Source organism: Colossoma macropomum, unplaced genomic scaffold, assembly GCF_904425465.1.
Source record: "Colossoma macropomum unplaced genomic scaffold, Colossoma_macropomum, whole genome shotgun sequence".
Classification (NCBI taxonomy): domain Eukaryota; kingdom Metazoa; phylum Chordata; class Actinopteri; order Characiformes; family Serrasalmidae; genus Colossoma; species Colossoma macropomum.
The window spans coordinates 6,155,744-6,172,825 of record NW_023494795.1 but is presented as its reverse complement, the minus strand read 5'-3'; the positions used below and the strand labels follow the sequence as shown (position 1 = coordinate 6,172,825).

The 17,082-nt window shown below is 40.5% G+C and overlaps 1 protein-coding gene across 1 annotated transcript in view; it reads right to left on the bottom strand.

Annotated features, from left to right (window-relative positions):
* ak9 (adenylate kinase 9) overlaps window positions 1–16,550 on the bottom strand; it is a 34,504-nt gene extending 17,954 nt beyond the window's left edge. The window contains exons 1-20 of the mRNA XM_036582576.1: window positions 16,456–16,550; window positions 14,640–14,767; window positions 12,491–12,554; window positions 12,349–12,401; window positions 12,125–12,221; window positions 10,761–10,873; window positions 10,355–10,558; window positions 9,444–9,566; window positions 7,929–8,003; window positions 7,700–7,798; window positions 7,474–7,613; window positions 4,504–4,825; window positions 4,275–4,328; window positions 4,156–4,183; window positions 3,143–3,178; window positions 2,582–2,712; window positions 1,687–1,837; window positions 1,146–1,260; window positions 961–1,049; window positions 372–566 (exon numbers count right to left, since the gene is read on the bottom strand). Coding sequence (XP_036438469.1) covers window positions 372–566; window positions 961–1,049; window positions 1,146–1,260; window positions 1,687–1,837; window positions 2,582–2,712; window positions 3,143–3,178; window positions 4,156–4,183; window positions 4,275–4,328; window positions 4,504–4,825; window positions 7,474–7,613; window positions 7,700–7,798; window positions 7,929–8,003; window positions 9,444–9,566; window positions 10,355–10,558; window positions 10,761–10,873; window positions 12,125–12,221; window positions 12,349–12,401; window positions 12,491–12,554; window positions 14,640–14,741 — 2,191 coding nt within the window. The 5' untranslated portion in view covers window positions 14,742–14,767; window positions 16,456–16,550. The remainder of the gene's footprint in view (window positions 1–371; window positions 567–960; window positions 1,050–1,145; window positions 1,261–1,686; window positions 1,838–2,581; window positions 2,713–3,142; window positions 3,179–4,155; window positions 4,184–4,274; window positions 4,329–4,503; window positions 4,826–7,473; window positions 7,614–7,699; window positions 7,799–7,928; window positions 8,004–9,443; window positions 9,567–10,354; window positions 10,559–10,760; window positions 10,874–12,124; window positions 12,222–12,348; window positions 12,402–12,490; window positions 12,555–14,639; window positions 14,768–16,455) is intronic.
* Window positions 16,551–17,082: the final 532 nt, after the last annotated feature.

The following is a 17,082-nucleotide window of genomic DNA, read 5'->3' as shown; positions in this document are numbered from 1 at the left end:
CTGAAATCCTATATCAAACAAGAATGAGAAAACATTTCACTTTCAAAACTACAGCAGTGTCTCCTCAGTTCTCAAACGCTTACAGTGTTGTTAAAAGAAGAGGTGATGAAACACAGTGGTAAACATGCCCCTGTCCCAACATTTTGGAACGTGTTGTTGGCATCAAATTCAAAATGGGCATATATATTTTCAAAAAACAATAAAATTTCTCAGTTTCAACATCTGATATGTTGTCTTTCTACTATTTTCCTTTACAAATATGGTTTAAATTATTTGCATATCATTGCATTCTATTCTTATTTACATTCTGCACAGCGTCCCAACTTTGTTGAAAATTGGGTTGTATATATGCTTAGAGAAAGTCCACATACGCTCCATTTGGTCAACCATTTCCTGGAGAAGGTGCTGTGGGTTCTGGTTGGCGATATCCAGTATAGCATAGTTGCAAGTGATAGAGGGCTCCATGCTCTCCCAGTCCTGCATAAACTTCCTCACCTGCAGCTCATAAGCTTTCATCTCTGGACCAGGAGGATAGCCCTGCTCCCATGCAGCAGGCAACGTCACCTCTATACAACACATCAGCACATCATATGAGACTGGAAATCGCACAAATGCTGTTTTTCCTGACATTAAATGGAGCAAGAGTGAGGATGTTTGCTTTGGAGGTATCAGAGAGAAAGAAAGCGACAATGCAAAGTAGACACAGAGTGAAGTGAAACCAGGCCTCATACGCCCTGTACTGTAATCAATTAAAAGGCTTTGTGTACATCAAAACACTCAGCATTGTCCTCTGCATGAAAAGGTTATCAATGACAGAGCCTTTGTATCATAAATGTGCACAGTGTATTAAAAATAATACAAAAATATACAAAAATATACAAATTTACAAATCTGTGAGTTCCTGTTGTGCAGGATCCTAAATATGCCAAGCTGTAAAATTAACAATAATGTTATTAGTACCAGTCCCATCAGACTCCTCAGGTACAGCTGCCAGTGTGGAAAAAGCACTGCTATTCTGCACATCCTCTTCTGAGCCCAAAACAAGCTGCCTAAATGGAGTACAGAAGCACAGCAAGTCATAAAATTGGACCTTTCACAGGCTACTTTCTGGCTGGACTCTATAGATCTTAGCAAGTCAAACTGACTGTGTGTCTTGGCTCTTTGCTGCTTTCTGTCTCTGCTCCTCCTTCAGTCGGGCAAGGACAGCCGCATCCACCACCTCCTTGTTCTGCTCATAGATCCGTCTCAGTATTGTTCTTGCTGTAACAACCAACAACCAAACCAAATTACACCACATGATTTAATTATTTAATTTTAAGTCTGGATTATTTTGTACCACCATCAAGTTTAATTCCAACCCAATCACTGAAGTCAGGGGTGGGGAACTCTTGGAGGGCTGGATTCCTGCACAGTTTGGTGATCTTCCCGCTCAAACACACTTGATCCAACTCATCAGTCAATTGCCAGGTTTAGTCAGAGTGTTAAAACTGGGGAAAAAAATAAACTATGCTAAACTCTGGCCTTTAGCTCCCCACACCTGACTTAAGTGATCAGCAGCATGGGACCACATAAAGCTTTTGAGCTCGGTAGTCCATTAAAGAATAGCTTTACAGTGCACTTAAAGTCAGACACAGTGTGAGAAGGTAGGAATATGCATGACTGAAACAAATAATCAAACTTTCTTACTCTCCCCATCATTGTCTGTCAGACAGAACAACACATCAGGCATGAGGCCGGGCTGCAGCTCCTGAACGGCTGCCACCTGAGCTTTGTTGGAGGGGAAGTTGTCCAGCACCCAGCCTCGTTTAAACTCTCCATTTAAACCCTCTGCCTCAATCTAAAGCAACAAACAGAGAAATTACAGTCAAATACAATGTCAATAAAACACGATCCATCAAAAGTTTGGGGAAAAGCCAATTTCTGTGCAAAAACTACGAATCAAATAGATACTACATTGTGAAAATGCCACACACATTTCATAGCCTTGTTGTGATGTCAGCATTTGTGAGTACTCCTTTTAGGTATTTAAACCACCTTTGATGTTTGTCAATATATCTCTGTTGTTGGAAGAAAACCTCCAAAATAATAACTTGACAGGAGAAGGAAAAAACCTAATTTACGTCTAATGTAAGTCAATGGAACCAGACTTTTTTCCGAGTCATTTTGGGTCGTTTCTTTTAGTCCATTCATCATGAAATTTCTGTCATATACAAAGGGCAACAGGTATTTTCAAACTATGTCAAAAACTGAAAAACGTCAAAAATGGACATACAAAGTTTTCTTCCGACAACAGTGATGTGCTTTTAATAATAGTTTGGAAAAGAAAAACTGTCAAATCATCATTTAGAAAAAAAAAAATTTATACCAGGAGGACACTTCGATGAACATGAACATGACAGCTGGAGAATGTAGCAAAAGTATTAGTAAACATGTTTTATGTTAACAAAACCTTTGCACGTTTTGTAATTAGTTAAAAAGGAAGGCAAGGTGTCCCCAAACATTTAACAGGCAGTGTATGTATTTCAGTTAATCTGGAAAGTCTGTCTTTCTCTATAAAAGAACAGCCTTTCAAGCAGCCCACCTCTGTGATCGTCTTTTGTAGGAGTTCCACACACATGTCCTCTGGGGGTTCTACAGAAGCCTGCTCCGCCTCTTTTATGGCCTCTTCTACCAGGGCTCGTACCGCGGGGTGATCTTCAGTCACCTCGTTTTCTGCAGTGACAACCATTAAATTATGCAGATATTTTTAAAGATGGGTTCACTTAAAAATGAGATGTTCGCTCAACTCAAACTTCTTAGTTGAGTCAGAAGTTCTCTTAATGTTTTATTTCTGCATCTCAGTGAGGTAAATAAAACAAACTTATTTTTTATACTCAACTTCCCCTACTGGCCAGGATTCTCTCCATCACACAATCCTGCTGGACATTTTTCCTCTTGGGTTCTCACTTATGGATGGCTGTGGCATCACTGGGGCTCAAACTCATAATCTCCTGTTGGGGTGACGGTCCACTGTCCACTGCACCACCTCAGATTTTGCGACTACAAATGTTTAACTTTAAAGCACAGTGTCGTCTCATGTGGTGCAACTGTCTAATAATTCATCCCAACATCAGGAGGTTGTGAGTTTGAACCCCGGTAATACCACAGCTGTCCATATCCGGAAGCCCAGAAGGAAAATCTGCCAGATAAGACTATGTGATAGAATGAGCGCCAGCTAGTGGGGAAACTGAGTTACAAAAACCCAATTTCAGTTTTGTTTATCTAACTGAGATGCAAAGCTAGAAACAGTACCTGTGAGAACTTTTGACTTAACAAGAAGTTTGAGTTGGGTGAACTCTGATGTCCTCAAGTTGAGCCAACTTAAGAAAAGCCATGTAATCAGTTACTATATCATTTTAAGTTGAGCCAGCTTCTCTTTTATTACAGTGTGCCATTCTCCTTTAACCCCTTAAACGGCCAGGGCCCACCAGTGGGCGCAAAGGTTTATTACACACTTCTATAACCTAAGAATACACACTTAAAACGCTTAGTTCTTCAAGGGTTCTTTAGTAAAGAAAATGGTTCTATATAGAACTACAAACACCAGAACCATTTGCATGATTAATTGGGTCTCTGCATGGTACAATGGTTCTTCAGACTGATGGAGAATGTGCTGTAGATGGTTTTTGAAAAGGCATCTATATAGCAACACAAAGGGTTCTGCTGTTGTGACAATATCAAGCTTGTAACAAAAGTAGGAGAACCCTTTTTGTTGCCTTATAGAACCATATACAACACATTTTCCATCAATCTGAAGAACGATTTCACCATGCAGAGACCCAATCAATCATGCAAACGGTTTTTTGAGTGTTCATAGTTCTATATAGAACCATTTTCTTTACTAAAGAACCCTTAAAGAACCATCGTTTTTAAGAGTGTAGCTCAAGCAGTTTGCATTGAAGTTCCTGTAGTTACTGAATACTAAGTGTTAGTATGCAACAAGCCTGGGTTTTTAAGGGGTTAAAGGGGGTGAGGCTACTGTATTCTAACAGCCAAGTAGGTGTCTGATCTGTCCAAGTTTCACTGTGGTATTTACCAGATCAGAAATTCATACACGAGATATCCTCTCTTCTCTTTATACACATCATTATATTCTACATTTTACCTTCCCTGTTTATTCCGCTGGTTGGCAGTGAAGCTGCTTCTATGGAGGAAAACAGATCATGCAAATCAATCATCACTCTGCAGATAAAATAAGTGAAAAAAAAAACAAAGCATTTTAATGTTTCACTCACCAGAACCAACCTCTTCAGTCTGTCCATCCTCTTTGAGCTTGGCATCTGCATCACCTACAGAGAAAGCTCCAGTTTATTGTGCAAGCAGTGCCATATTACTACAGAAAGTTTTGGTTTTGAAGCTCTTTTCATTACTTCTATTTGGCTTCTAACAGCCACATTAGCATTTTGTACACCCTCCACTAATTTCCTCTTAATCCTTTAACCCTTCTATTTAGTGAGCTCTCACCAGGACTGTGTGGCATCTAGCTCCATCTGAACCTTGACCTTCTCCAGGGCCGCAGTAATCGCATCCTGACGCGCTTTCTCCAGCATTTCTTGCCTGACTTTGTCTACAAACTGGCTCCATCTGCTTCTTCAAATCTACCAGCACTGCCCCATAACGCTTAGCCAATAGTGCACTCAGAGTGCTCTTTCCAGAGCACGGTGGCCCAATCACAGCCACTTTACAAGGTGGGCGTGGCAGGGGCGGGAGCAGGTACCCTCTTGGATTCACCATGAACTTCTGTAAAGCCTCTTGAGAGGACAGGACGTACATCTTATCCAGGAAGCTGGTACAAAAGAACAGCAAAAATGTCATAAATGGTTGTGTGAAACTACAAGCAATACATCTGCAACTTATTCCTAAAATGATAGTTTGGCAAAATAATTACAATGGTCAAATTTACACAATGGACAACTGCATGAACAAGACAGCTGCCACTACTGTTTATATGGACATATGCAAAGGTTTGTGCACCCCATCACACACACACACACACACATCATCTAAACCGCTTATCCTTCTGGGTCGCTGGAGCCTATCCCAGCTGTCATTGGGTGCAAACTCAGAAATGACCCTGGTCACCCGGCCGGGAATCGAACCCAGGCCATTCTTGCTGTGAGGCGACAGTGCTACCCACTGCGCCATCGTGCCGCCCTGCACCCCAATCAAATTACATTTTGTTGATTTTTTAAGTCAAAATAAGTTAAAACATTAAAAGTGGCCTGTACAAAAGTTATGGCACATTTCATATTTTATGTTTTACGATATCCAATATGGTAAAATCAGCAAACAAACAGAAATTGTGCACTAATTAGAAACTAAGAAGAAACTAATTTAGAATACAATAGAAACTAATTTGCACAAAATGGCACGTTTGTTCTCTGTATAGGATGTGTTAACTAATGTTCACTTAGAAATTTAACAAAACATGCCATTTGACCAGAAGCGTTCAACCTTTTGCAGTTTGCTTTAGTCTATTTTTATAGATAACAGTATATCATACAGCGTCAAAAATCATCGTAACTCCTTACTGTAAGATAGTGTTCATAAGGCTACGTGGCACCTACATTAGCCCTTCATGACAGCTGACATTATCCTATAAAACATTTATAAACACTTATTCCGATACACATCATCTGTCATAATTTTGGTGTCAAGTCTGACATTAAGTTGTGTCATGATACTTTCTGGGGAGAACGGCATAGACCAGAGGTCACTAATAGGCGGACCCCAGTCTGAGTCCGGACCCAGACACTATGCGGACCTGAACCTATAACCGATAAACTATGGAGAATTATTTAATTTTGACAAGGTGGTCCTATTTTAATCTGCGTAGCTTTTCTAGCCTTTACGGTACTGATTTACAGCCCGGGAGACTCACAGACCAATCGCCTGCATTGTAAATATCACACATGACGCTACTTGGCCAATCAGATCTGTGCATTACGATGAGCACTGAGACTCGAGTGAGTGATGCACACACAGGGGAGGGAGGAGGGGAGAAACAGCAGTCGGAGAAGAAAGTGAGTCAGAGGGAAGTTGTTTCACATGGCGTGCTCTAAAAAGAGAAAACTGAAAATAAATATTGTTGAAATATTATTGAATTGCACATTATTTGATCTGACATTCAGCTGTTGACTACATAAGATGTTGATATAACTACTAGGCTACTTCAGTTTACAGTATATGGCACTGAATCATGATGCAAGTTAGACATTATGATGTTCTGGACCTTTGCTTGAGGAAATTTTATCTAACTGGACTTTAATGAATTTTAATTAAAGACCCCTGGCATAGACTGTGCAGCTCAGTGTATGTCACAGTGACTGATAATAGTGCTGATAATATGATCTAGCTTGGTTAAACGAAAGTAAGCAATTTCTGTGGCTCTTTACTTAAAGTGAGTTTTACTGTGCCATTTATAAGATTTAATCTATGTCCCATTATCAGCATTATGTCACTACAAAGTGACTTGTTTATGTCATTTACCCAAAAAAGTATCACGACATAACCCAATAACAGGTGCTATATCACCTAACAAAACTGACAAAAGCAAACTTTATGGCAGAAGATTGGAATTAGGCTTTATAAATGTTTATGCAAGTGTATGTCGGTTCTGACAAGCTTATGTAGGCTTACGAACGCTGTCCCACAGTAAATTGTTACTGAAACCAGATAAGCAAGTCAATTTGACATTGCATAACAACTCAACACAGTTTGAGACGAGTGAATGAATTTAGTCATGCACAGTGTTTGTACAGTGCTTACTGATAGGGTTTAAGCTTAGCTACATCAACTCTGTAACTCCAGTGCATAACTACAGAAGGAAACTTTAGACATTAAACATGTCTTGGCTGACCGACTACATCTGGAGTAAGAGGAGAAATTGTGTAAATTTTCTTTTTTTTATTTTGCCAAACTATGCCTTTAAGGAAATACTTCACCAAAACAATGTTAACATCATTAACAGTGAAGAAAATGAGAAACTGGCCCTGATTAGTGCTCTTTAATCACTAGCCTCATAACCTTTTTTAATTTTTTAAGTTAAATACAGAGAGATTCACTCGAAAGAGGCCCCAGATATTCTGTAATAACTCTCTCTAGAACTAAGCAATCTGAACGAAACAATGCACAATGTGCTCCTCAATGTGTGGAGCTTCGAACAAGCCAGGATGCCCGTGCGTCGGCGCGATGAGGTAGGCGCCGGACAGCCATCCCGACGTTTAACATCTGTTTGCAACATCCGGGTGCATACCCCTGTACCCCTTCATGTGTCTGGCAGAAACCGGAGATCACTTCCAGCATATGTGCAAGGTATGTAGCGTAATTTTTTGGTTCAGATTGCTTCATCCTAACGGGAGTTACAACAGAATATTTGGGGCCTCTTTCAAGTGAATCTCCCTGTATTTCTCTAAAGTGTCTGTCTGCACTAACCCAACTGAAAATTCTGGTTTGCCTCTGATGATCTTGCCCTCTTTGAGTGCAACAGGGCAAGTGCAGGACCATCGACTCCTACGCCAGCGGAAGCCTGGTAAAACAGTATTTCTGGAGGACAGCATACGCAACAGCTCCTCCTGCATCATATAAGACAGGGAATATTTAGTTGAAAGAAAATGAATGGTGCCTGGCATTGTTCAGTATGAGAAAAGGGGCACTGGACCGTGTCTATCTCCTCTGGCAATTCCTCCTCTTCGAACAGCAGGCGTACAGGTACAGCCGCTCTCCTCACAGCCATGGACTCCAGGCGAGCCATTACACACTACACACACCAGAGAAACAGCTAATCCACAATTGAAGCATTACAATTCAAAGGCCAACTATAACTACACTACTTGTGTTTCACTAGATCTATTTCACAGTCCAAAGTTGGAGTCGGACAAGTCACCCACCCCAAAAAGCTCCTCTGGGTCCTTGTTTCCATCTAGTTCAAATAGGTACTGGGGGTCATGATCTGCCATGTAGTCCTACACAGGTAAAAACATACACAAATATAGTTAATTACTGTTATTGTTACTATACATAAAAAATAAAAACGATGGATATAGATATACAGTATTGCTCAAATGTTAAAGACCACAAATCCTTCCTTTAATTTCAAGTCAAAATGATCATTAGTTTACTTTACAACTAGTTTATATTACAATTTATTCATTTTTCAGGAGATGTTTCTAAGGAGATAAGGTAATCCACTTGCATAAGGAAGAGAGGAGAGGACAGAAGGAGACAGAAAGAAAATAAGTGAAAAAACAAAGTTTTCAAAACTGGAGTTCAAAATATAATCAAATGATATATAGAATATGGGACTCCTAACGACTGTGTAGAATCTGGTAGACCAGGCGTGTCAAACTTAACCACTAAAAGGGCCGTATTAAAAATTTTCAGCAAATCCGTGGGCCAGCTGTGTTTTTATTTCATTTTTACATTTTGTCATGAGCCAAGTGGGGCATTGTTTATTCAAATTATGACAAAACTACAACAGCAAAAAAGGCATTGAATAATTATTAAAAAATAATTTGAAATAAAAATAAACTGTTTTAGATTAGTTTTTTAGACACCAGGCATCTTTTCTTTTTGTCCATAGATTGTTGTTGGGGGTCAGAACGCACACTATGTTGCAGTGCATGCTGGGAACTGTAGTGCATTTCAGGTTGAAACGGGTTAATAAGAAAAGAAAATTAAAATAATTTCGTGGGCCGAATAGGACTGTGTCACGGGCCATATGGGTGGTAGACCATCAAAACTGTGACCGTCAGACAGACAGTACTGAAAGCCTTTGTCTTTGAGGGAGAGGAGAAAATCAAGCTGGTGTCAAACAGGTGTTTCTGTCCATCCTTCCACTGTGAGAAGACGACTCAGCACTATGGGTCTGAAATGATGTGTAACTGTCAAGAAGCTGTTACTTTACAAATCAAACAAAGAAGCTGCTGGGGTTCTCAAAACAATGGACTGACCGCTCCGGAGTCCAGACCTTAACATCACTGAATGTGTTTGGGATTACTTAGATTGTGAGAAGCAGAAAATGAATCTTCTAAGACTGAAATTTGGAGGTGTGGAAGAATGTTCCTGCAGATTTCTTTGAAAAACTGTAAGTGAATCCTCCTGAAAAGATCGAAAGCTGTAATAAAGACAAAGGCTGGACACATTAAATATTGAAATATTTGATATAGTTGTGGCTTCTATGTAGTTTTCTATTAATTGTTTTCTGTCTGAACAGTGAATAAGTTGTACTTAATGACCGCTTTGACTGGAAATGAAGTAAATGAAAGGTGGTCTCTGACTTTTGCACAATACTGAAGATACATAGGCATACATTTCATTATGCAACACACCTAATGAAGCGCATATAGTTGACTATTACTAAAACGACTATTACTACTGCAGTGTGAACCACCAAGATTCCTTACCTCCAAAGGCCTGAGTATAGTGTCTTTATAGAGCTGAATCCTCTGGCAGGCCTCCTCTGGGAAATTCTCCTTCACCCTCACCAGGTGGCTGATCATGTCCTTCTGTAGCTCTTCTTCCTCCTCCTTACACACACACACAACCATCATTATTCACAGTCATTGCACTTTCCTTCACAGTTCCATTATGACCCTCCAGTTTGCACACATGCTGCACACACTCCAGTAGTAATAATACACCGATCAGGCATAACATTATGTCCTTGTTTCTACGCTCACTGTCATTGTTGTGCTGGTATGAGTGGGTCAGACACAGCAGTGCTGCTGGAGTTTTTACAGTCCACTCACTGTCCACTCCATTAGACACTCCTACCTTGTCAGTCCACCTTGTAGATGTAAAGTCAGAGACGATAGCTCATCTGCTGCTGCACAGTTTGTGTTGGTCATCCTCTAGTCCTTCATCAGGGGTCACAGGACGCTGCCCACAGGACGCTGTTGGCTGGATATTTGTGGTTAGTGGACTATTCTCAGTCCAGTAGTGACACTGAGGTGTTTAAAAACTCCAGCAGCACTGCTGTGTCTGATCCACTCAGACCAGCACAACACACACTAACACACCACCACCACGTCAGTGTTACTGCAGTGCTGAGAATGATCCACCACCCAAATAGTACCTGCTCTGTGAGGGTCCATGGGGGTCCTGACCACTGAAGAACAGGGTAAAAGGGGGCTAACAAAGTAAGCAGAGAAACAGATGGACTACAGTCTGTAACTGTAGAACTACAAAGTGCACCTATATAGTAAGCGGAGAGGATAAAATGGACAATGAGCGTAGAAACAAGGAGGTGGTCATAATGTTATGCCTGATTGGTGTATACGCAAATCATGCTTAACTGTTGCTATACTTATTCTACCTCTCCCTCCTCCTCCTCCTCCTCCTGCTCTTCCTCATCCTCCTGTTCTTCCTCGTCCTCTTCTTCATCTTCCTCCTTAGAGTCACTCCTCTTCTTAGGTGTCTCCTTTTTCACAGGGTCCCACTGCTCCTTCAGAAACACACGGCCTGTCTCCGGATGCTGCCGCTGGCCCCCCAGCCGGTGGATCAGATCTTTGTCTGCACACTACAGAGTTTAAATAGAGAAGGACAATTTGTCTAAAAATCATTCACTGTTTCTGTTCACGGTGTTTAGTGCATGATGCTTTGCATATCTTGTGTTGTTTCCATATTCATTGTATCACCACCTTCTATCAGTCTGTTCATTCAACCCACTTGTTGAATGATATACAGCTGCAGAACAGCAAGGTCACAATAAAGAGGGTTACCTTGATGTTGATGATGATGTCTGGTGGCATTTTTAGGTTTTTAAACAACTCCATTTGCTCAGGTATCTTCAGGTATTCCTCAGACATCGACGGCAGGCATGAAAGAACATAGCCTGGCCAACCACGACAAATGCAAAGAAAAATTCAAATCATTCAATATTAACATTAACTGCACAATACTACATGAGAGCCCTCCACAGGATTACCTAAGGGTTTCTTCTGAACCTTTGCCAATGACCAGTCAATGAAAATGAAAGTATTTAACCCTTGTATGGTGTTGATGTGTTTGTTACTCAGTGGTCTGGTGGACCCACCACATTATTGTTTTTTTTAATCTATACAGCCATAACTATTACTGTAAAAATACCAGATGTTTAAAATATCACAAGTGGCCAGCGTAGGGTTCTCCTTTAGCAGCTGTTGCCAGTCAGCAGCCTGTCCAGGTTGTCCACCCTCACACACACACTAACAGCAGGCCATGTAGGAGGAGAACAAAGTGAAGGACACAGCACCTCCACACTTTTACTCCCCGCTGGTTCACCCCAACACTGATGTGGTGGTGGTGTGTTAGTGTGTGTTGCGCTGGTCTGAGTGGATCAGACACAGCAGTGCTGCTGGAGTTTTTAAACACCTCAGTGTCACTGCTGGACTGAGAATAGTCCACCAACCAAAAATATCCAGCCAACAGTGTCCTGTGGGCAGCGTCCTGTGACCACCGATGAAGGACTAGAGGATGACCAACACAAACTGTGCAGCAGCAGATGAGCTATCGTCTCTGACTTTACATCTACAAGGTGGACTGACAAGGTAGGAGTGTCTAATAGAGTGGACAGTGAGTGGACAGTGTTTAAAAACTCCAGCAGCACTGCTGTGTCTGATCCACTCATGCCAGCACAACACACACTAATACACCACCACCACGTCAGTGTTACTGCAGTGCTGAGAATGATCCACCACCCAAATAGTACCCGCTCTGTGAGGGTCCATGGGGGTCCTGACCACTGAAGAACAGGGTAAAAGGGGGCTAACAAAGTATGCAGAGAAACAGATGGACTACAGTCTGTAATTGCAGAACTACAAAGTGCACCTATATAGTAAGTGGAGCTGATAAAATGGACAATGAGCGTAGAAACAAGGAGGTGGTCATAATGTTATGCCTGATCAGTGTGTGTTCTTTACAGAAAATGAGCAAAGGCCAAGGAATCTGAGGTTGAAATAAACACTGAAAGTAGGTCCCAGAGACCCCAACACCACACAAGGGTTAATTATGGGAAAATGGGAATTTTTATCAGCCAATAAATAACCTAATCTTCATCCATGCTTTATTGGGCCTTTGGTTAGTTTGGTTCGCTTGGCTTTCTTACCATAGTTTTCCACCTCTGGTGACTTGAGTTTATCAAGAATCAACGCGACCACCTTCTCCTCCGGAATGCTCTTCCCTTCAGCCAAGATAGCTGAGAGCTAAAACCCGAACATCACAGCAGATGTGGGAGAAGTGTTAGGACATAGAACAAAACCTCAAAATAATATGAACTCTACTCTTCAATATGAAGTTATATAGAAAATATAAAAGCAAACAGACTCATACCTCTTCGCCTCGCTCCGTACCATCACGAATATGACTGTTGAGCAACTCCGTGTCTGGAGACACAGGATGCAAAACTCAAATACATTACAACAAAACTTAGTGACTAAACGTATTGATTCAAAGGAACAAGACGAAGGATTACCGTCAATGAGGACACATCTCCACGTTTGGGCTAATTTCCTGGCAAGGGTAGACTTGCCAATACCCTGCAAAAAAGAAAATTAGACTTTTTAGAAAACTTTTTCATGTCAATACATGAAAAAACAAAAAACAAAACAGAAAATCAAAAAAAAAAAAGCAGAATGTCACTGTCACACTTTCCCTATGCCCCTCTGAGTGTGCCTGTTTCTTCCTGTTCTTGTAGCGCTGTGCTTTTACCATGTGCTTTTGTTTTTGTTTTCCTTTTCCCTCCTTCCCTATTAGGATTTCCACCTGTTTGCAGTTCCTGTCTCCTCCCTCTCTCAGGTGTTCCCTACTGTTTCTGCCTATATCAATCCCTTTGTTCCAGTCCTTGGTTGTCTAGTCTACGTCATGTTGTTACATGTAGTGGTTACGTGTCTGGGGCCGTATTACAGAAAATCCTTAGGTCTGAGATCTGCATTGTTGTCAGGGCAACTTCAGTTAAGACTGAATTTAGGACAGAAGCCATTACAGAACAACAGGTCTTAAGTCTATAATCTTATTTCCATATGAGAAAACGGTTTTACAGAAACATCCTAAGTTGCCAAAATATCCTAAATATTTTATTAACTGTAAGATAAACCCAGAGCGTCTTGCCTTCTGTTTTAACCGTCTGTTTATATTGTTTTATGCAGTAACAGGCAGCAAAAAACAGCACAGTTCACTATAAGTGGCATGATGATGCTAAATTTATCTACACTCAAATCGCTGCTTTGACTTGAGTTTTTTTTCTAACAGCGTTTAAAAGCCCCCAGACTCTGCAGACTTGATCTCCACCGCCTCTTATTACCTTCGTGTGTTGATGTTGATGATGAAATATTACAGTGATGGTGGTGAATAATGAGGAGACGGAGCTGAACGTGTGTGTGTTTATTAGGAGGAGTAACATTAGCGCGCTCGGCTAAAGTGTTTGGGAAATGGAGACTGAAACTGTGGAGCGGCGACTCTGATGAGCAGCACGAAGCACTGATACAACATTCTCAACTCCCAGTTTATCGCGCTCTAGTTTTGTTTGACGTTCTTTACACCAGTAACGGCAGCTACTGTTAGCTGTCTGGCTAACTAACTTGATTACGTGTTTATGTTTCAGCTGTGCACGTATGGTCGGTTGCTAGGTAACAGACACGACAGCGGATGGTCGACTTCAATCAAGTAAGTTAAGATTTCTTAACTTGAGATAAGAAAAGACGCTGTAAGATAAGATTCTTAAATTAAGATCAGATTTGCTTCTGTAATACGAATTCGTGAAAAATCTTATCTTGACCCGTCAGATCTTAACTTAAGACAAAAAGATAGTAATTTTCTGTAATACGGCCCCTGGCCTGTGTTTGTTTTGCTTTATGTAGCGAAGGCTGTTACGAAGCTTTTTGAAGCATCAACACAGCTGAACCAGTTGTATCGGAAAATGGTTCAGTGTTTCGAAGCAAAATGTAATTTTTAATTTTATTTATTTATTTATTTTGTAAAAGCTCCCCTCAAATTAACAGAACATGTGTTTTATGATCACACACATTGCTATATGCTTACAATTTACTGCCTGAAAGCCAAAAATCTTAGACGCTCTTTGTATTATTTTATAAAAATAATTTTTACAGAGCAGATCACTGAAGAGACGCCATCTGTTTATAGTTTACAGCCCAGATTTGTGGAAAAATGGGTCGACTTTCAGTAGACAAAAAAATTGTTCAGCTTCTTTTATTATAAGGGTTTAAAATTACATCACCCGTCTATTTGACTGGAAAGAAGACAGTTACAGCTCTCATACGACCCCCACCTTCTGAATGTAGCTTATGAAATATGAAAGTTATGAAGAATATGACGAAGTGCGTTTTGGAACCACCGGTGGTCTCAAGGAGCTGAAGAGGTTTTTTAAAGTAATCCCAAACACATCCTTTACTCAGTAACGGTTTTCTTGACAGCTATACATCTTTTCAGACCATACACACTATCATGCCACTTTTATGTTGGTCTCACTGCTGTGAGCATGTCCACCAACTCACTGTCTGGTCAGCAGTGGTCCCAGAGGCTGCAGTCCCCAGTTATATCCCTACAAAGTGGACCAATATGGTTCTGCAGCAGAGCGTAACACTGTGTTAAATCTGACAACTCACCGGCTTCCCGACAACAATAAAGCAGGCAGGCTTGGCCAGCAGATACTCCTTCTCAGCTTCATCTTCTATCAAGCTGTCAGTAAAAGCAGGTCTGGTCGCCATGGGAATAAGAAGGCCTTCAGACAGTGCTGAGGGATAAAGTATGTATATATAGCAGGTCATGAGAGATAAAGCAGTGAGTTTAATAAATGACATATGTCTGTGATTTTATAATAACAATAATAAATCAATGAAAATCAAAAAAGAGATCTGCTTAATGTCTTTGAAGTTTCCCCTACACAACAGAATGTAATACTGATGATGGAGATCAAAAATAAAGATCAGACAGTTTGAGACTTCTGAGCCAAAGACTCCAGTAATCTCATGTGTCTCCTCTTGAGTTTTAGGAGATCTCAGTAAAGTCACACATCGCTGTTGTCTAAAGAAAACCTTGTATCTCCATTTTTGACATTTTTCAGATTTTGGCATAATTTCAAAATGCCTGTTGACCTTTACATTGTGTGTAAATTTCATGATGAACGGACCAAAAGAAACGACTCAAAATAACTTGGAAAAAAGTCTGGTTCCATTGACTTACATTAAAAGTAAAGCAGGTTTTTTGCTTCTCCTGTAAAGTTACCATTTTGGAGATGCGAGGTTTTCATCCGACAACAGTGACATGCTCAGATATGCCAAGATAATAACATTTCTCTTTATCTGCAACTGAACTTTCATTTTGTTTATCTCTCCTGTATCTCATATCTCTTTTCGTCTAATGCTTTAGGAGATTCACTGTAACATTTTCCTCTGGGAAGCAAAGCTGGGAGTTTACTGTCATTTTGTTAAAGAGGAAATTCCTCAATTTTTCAAAACTTATCAATAATTCAGTCCTTGAAATGTAAACAGTCATTCAAAGTGGTTTGATTAGAAATGGATTCATTATAGAGAAACCTTTTTTATTTACAGTGGTTGTGATGGGAAGCAGAAGTCATGACTTTTACAACACAAAATAGCCTTTTATTTACTATCCAAAACCACCAGTGAACCTACACGAGTCTTCTGAGCTTTTATATTTCAATTTAGAAGACATGTTTAGGTCGAACAGTGATAAATCTGAAAAAATACATTTTCTTTGGGGACTATTTTGTCTTACAATGCCCTGCATGCCCCCCCCTGCCATAAACAGGAGTAAAATAAACTGATCAAAATAGATTTTAAGCCAAACCTTTATTACAAGGCTATCATAAAACAGTTTGCCAGACATCTGGCAGTGTTTATTTAACCATTTCATATACCTAATAACTTTCTGTGAGGGAGCTTTCAGGAGCATTAAACTCTTCAGACGTCTGGTTCCCATCACCACCACTGTGAACAATTCTGACTCGGCAAGTTTCTCTAGCGCTGAGCATTTCACATCAAACCACTCTCAGTGACTTGCTTCACATCACAACCATTTCATTGTGTAGGCGCTTTGAAAATTCGGTGGAGTTCCCCTTTGAGCTACAGTATGGTGTAGGCAAGTTACACGGTTATTTAGACAGCAAGACAGCAGCCCACAGCAACCAACAGCCACCATGAACACGTTTAATTAAACGTTTAATGTAAAATTCAGTAACGTTGCAGCTTTAAAAGACGCTTCTTTAGTTATTTTGGTTACCTGGGGCAAGTTACTGTGCTAGCTAGGTAGCTTGGCGTTAGCTTAATTCACTTAACTACTTCGGGTTGTTTGCGGCTCTTTACGTTTAAGAAGAAATAATGTTAATATTGGTCTGGCAGTCTTGCTCTATCGATAGCTGTAGCTTAGCACAGCGCTAACTAACGTTATATATATTCTTACCAAAGGTAGAGACGGTTAGCTAATGTAGCTTAGCTTTCCATCCTTCACTCAGCGGCTGTGTTGAAGCGTAGCCATGGTGACCGCGCTTCAGACCGTAGATAGACATACCTAGATGCCGCGTTGGGTCCAGCCAGGCACGTCAACGGCGCCGCCATGTTAGGGCGGTCAACATCGCTGCTGGACTGCATTCAGTACCATTACAGAGCGGCAGTTTAAGAAAGATACTGTCCAAAATTACACTATTTCAAGAATATTGCTCTCAGAAAGTGGGATAGGATTATATAACGGAGGGAACGCAGAGATCCACACTCATGTTTGTGTGATGTTTATGTGTAGATATGGTCGTGTGGTTGGTGAAGCACAGAGAACCTGTTGATGTGATTGTTTTTCCTCTGGTTTTATGTTAAGCTTATTTCATTTAATAGTCTATTCAGGGGGTCTTAACTTTATGTAGTAGTTGTTTATTTACAGTGATGGTTAAAGCTTTTGTAAATTATATAATTCCTTAATCTGTGTAGATATTCATAGTAGATTAATGTTAGCACCTTCTTACACAAACTTGAAGTTACCTTCTTATTTGCCAGCATCTTGTTCGAATTTTCCTGTTCCACCTTAAATGGTGCAGCT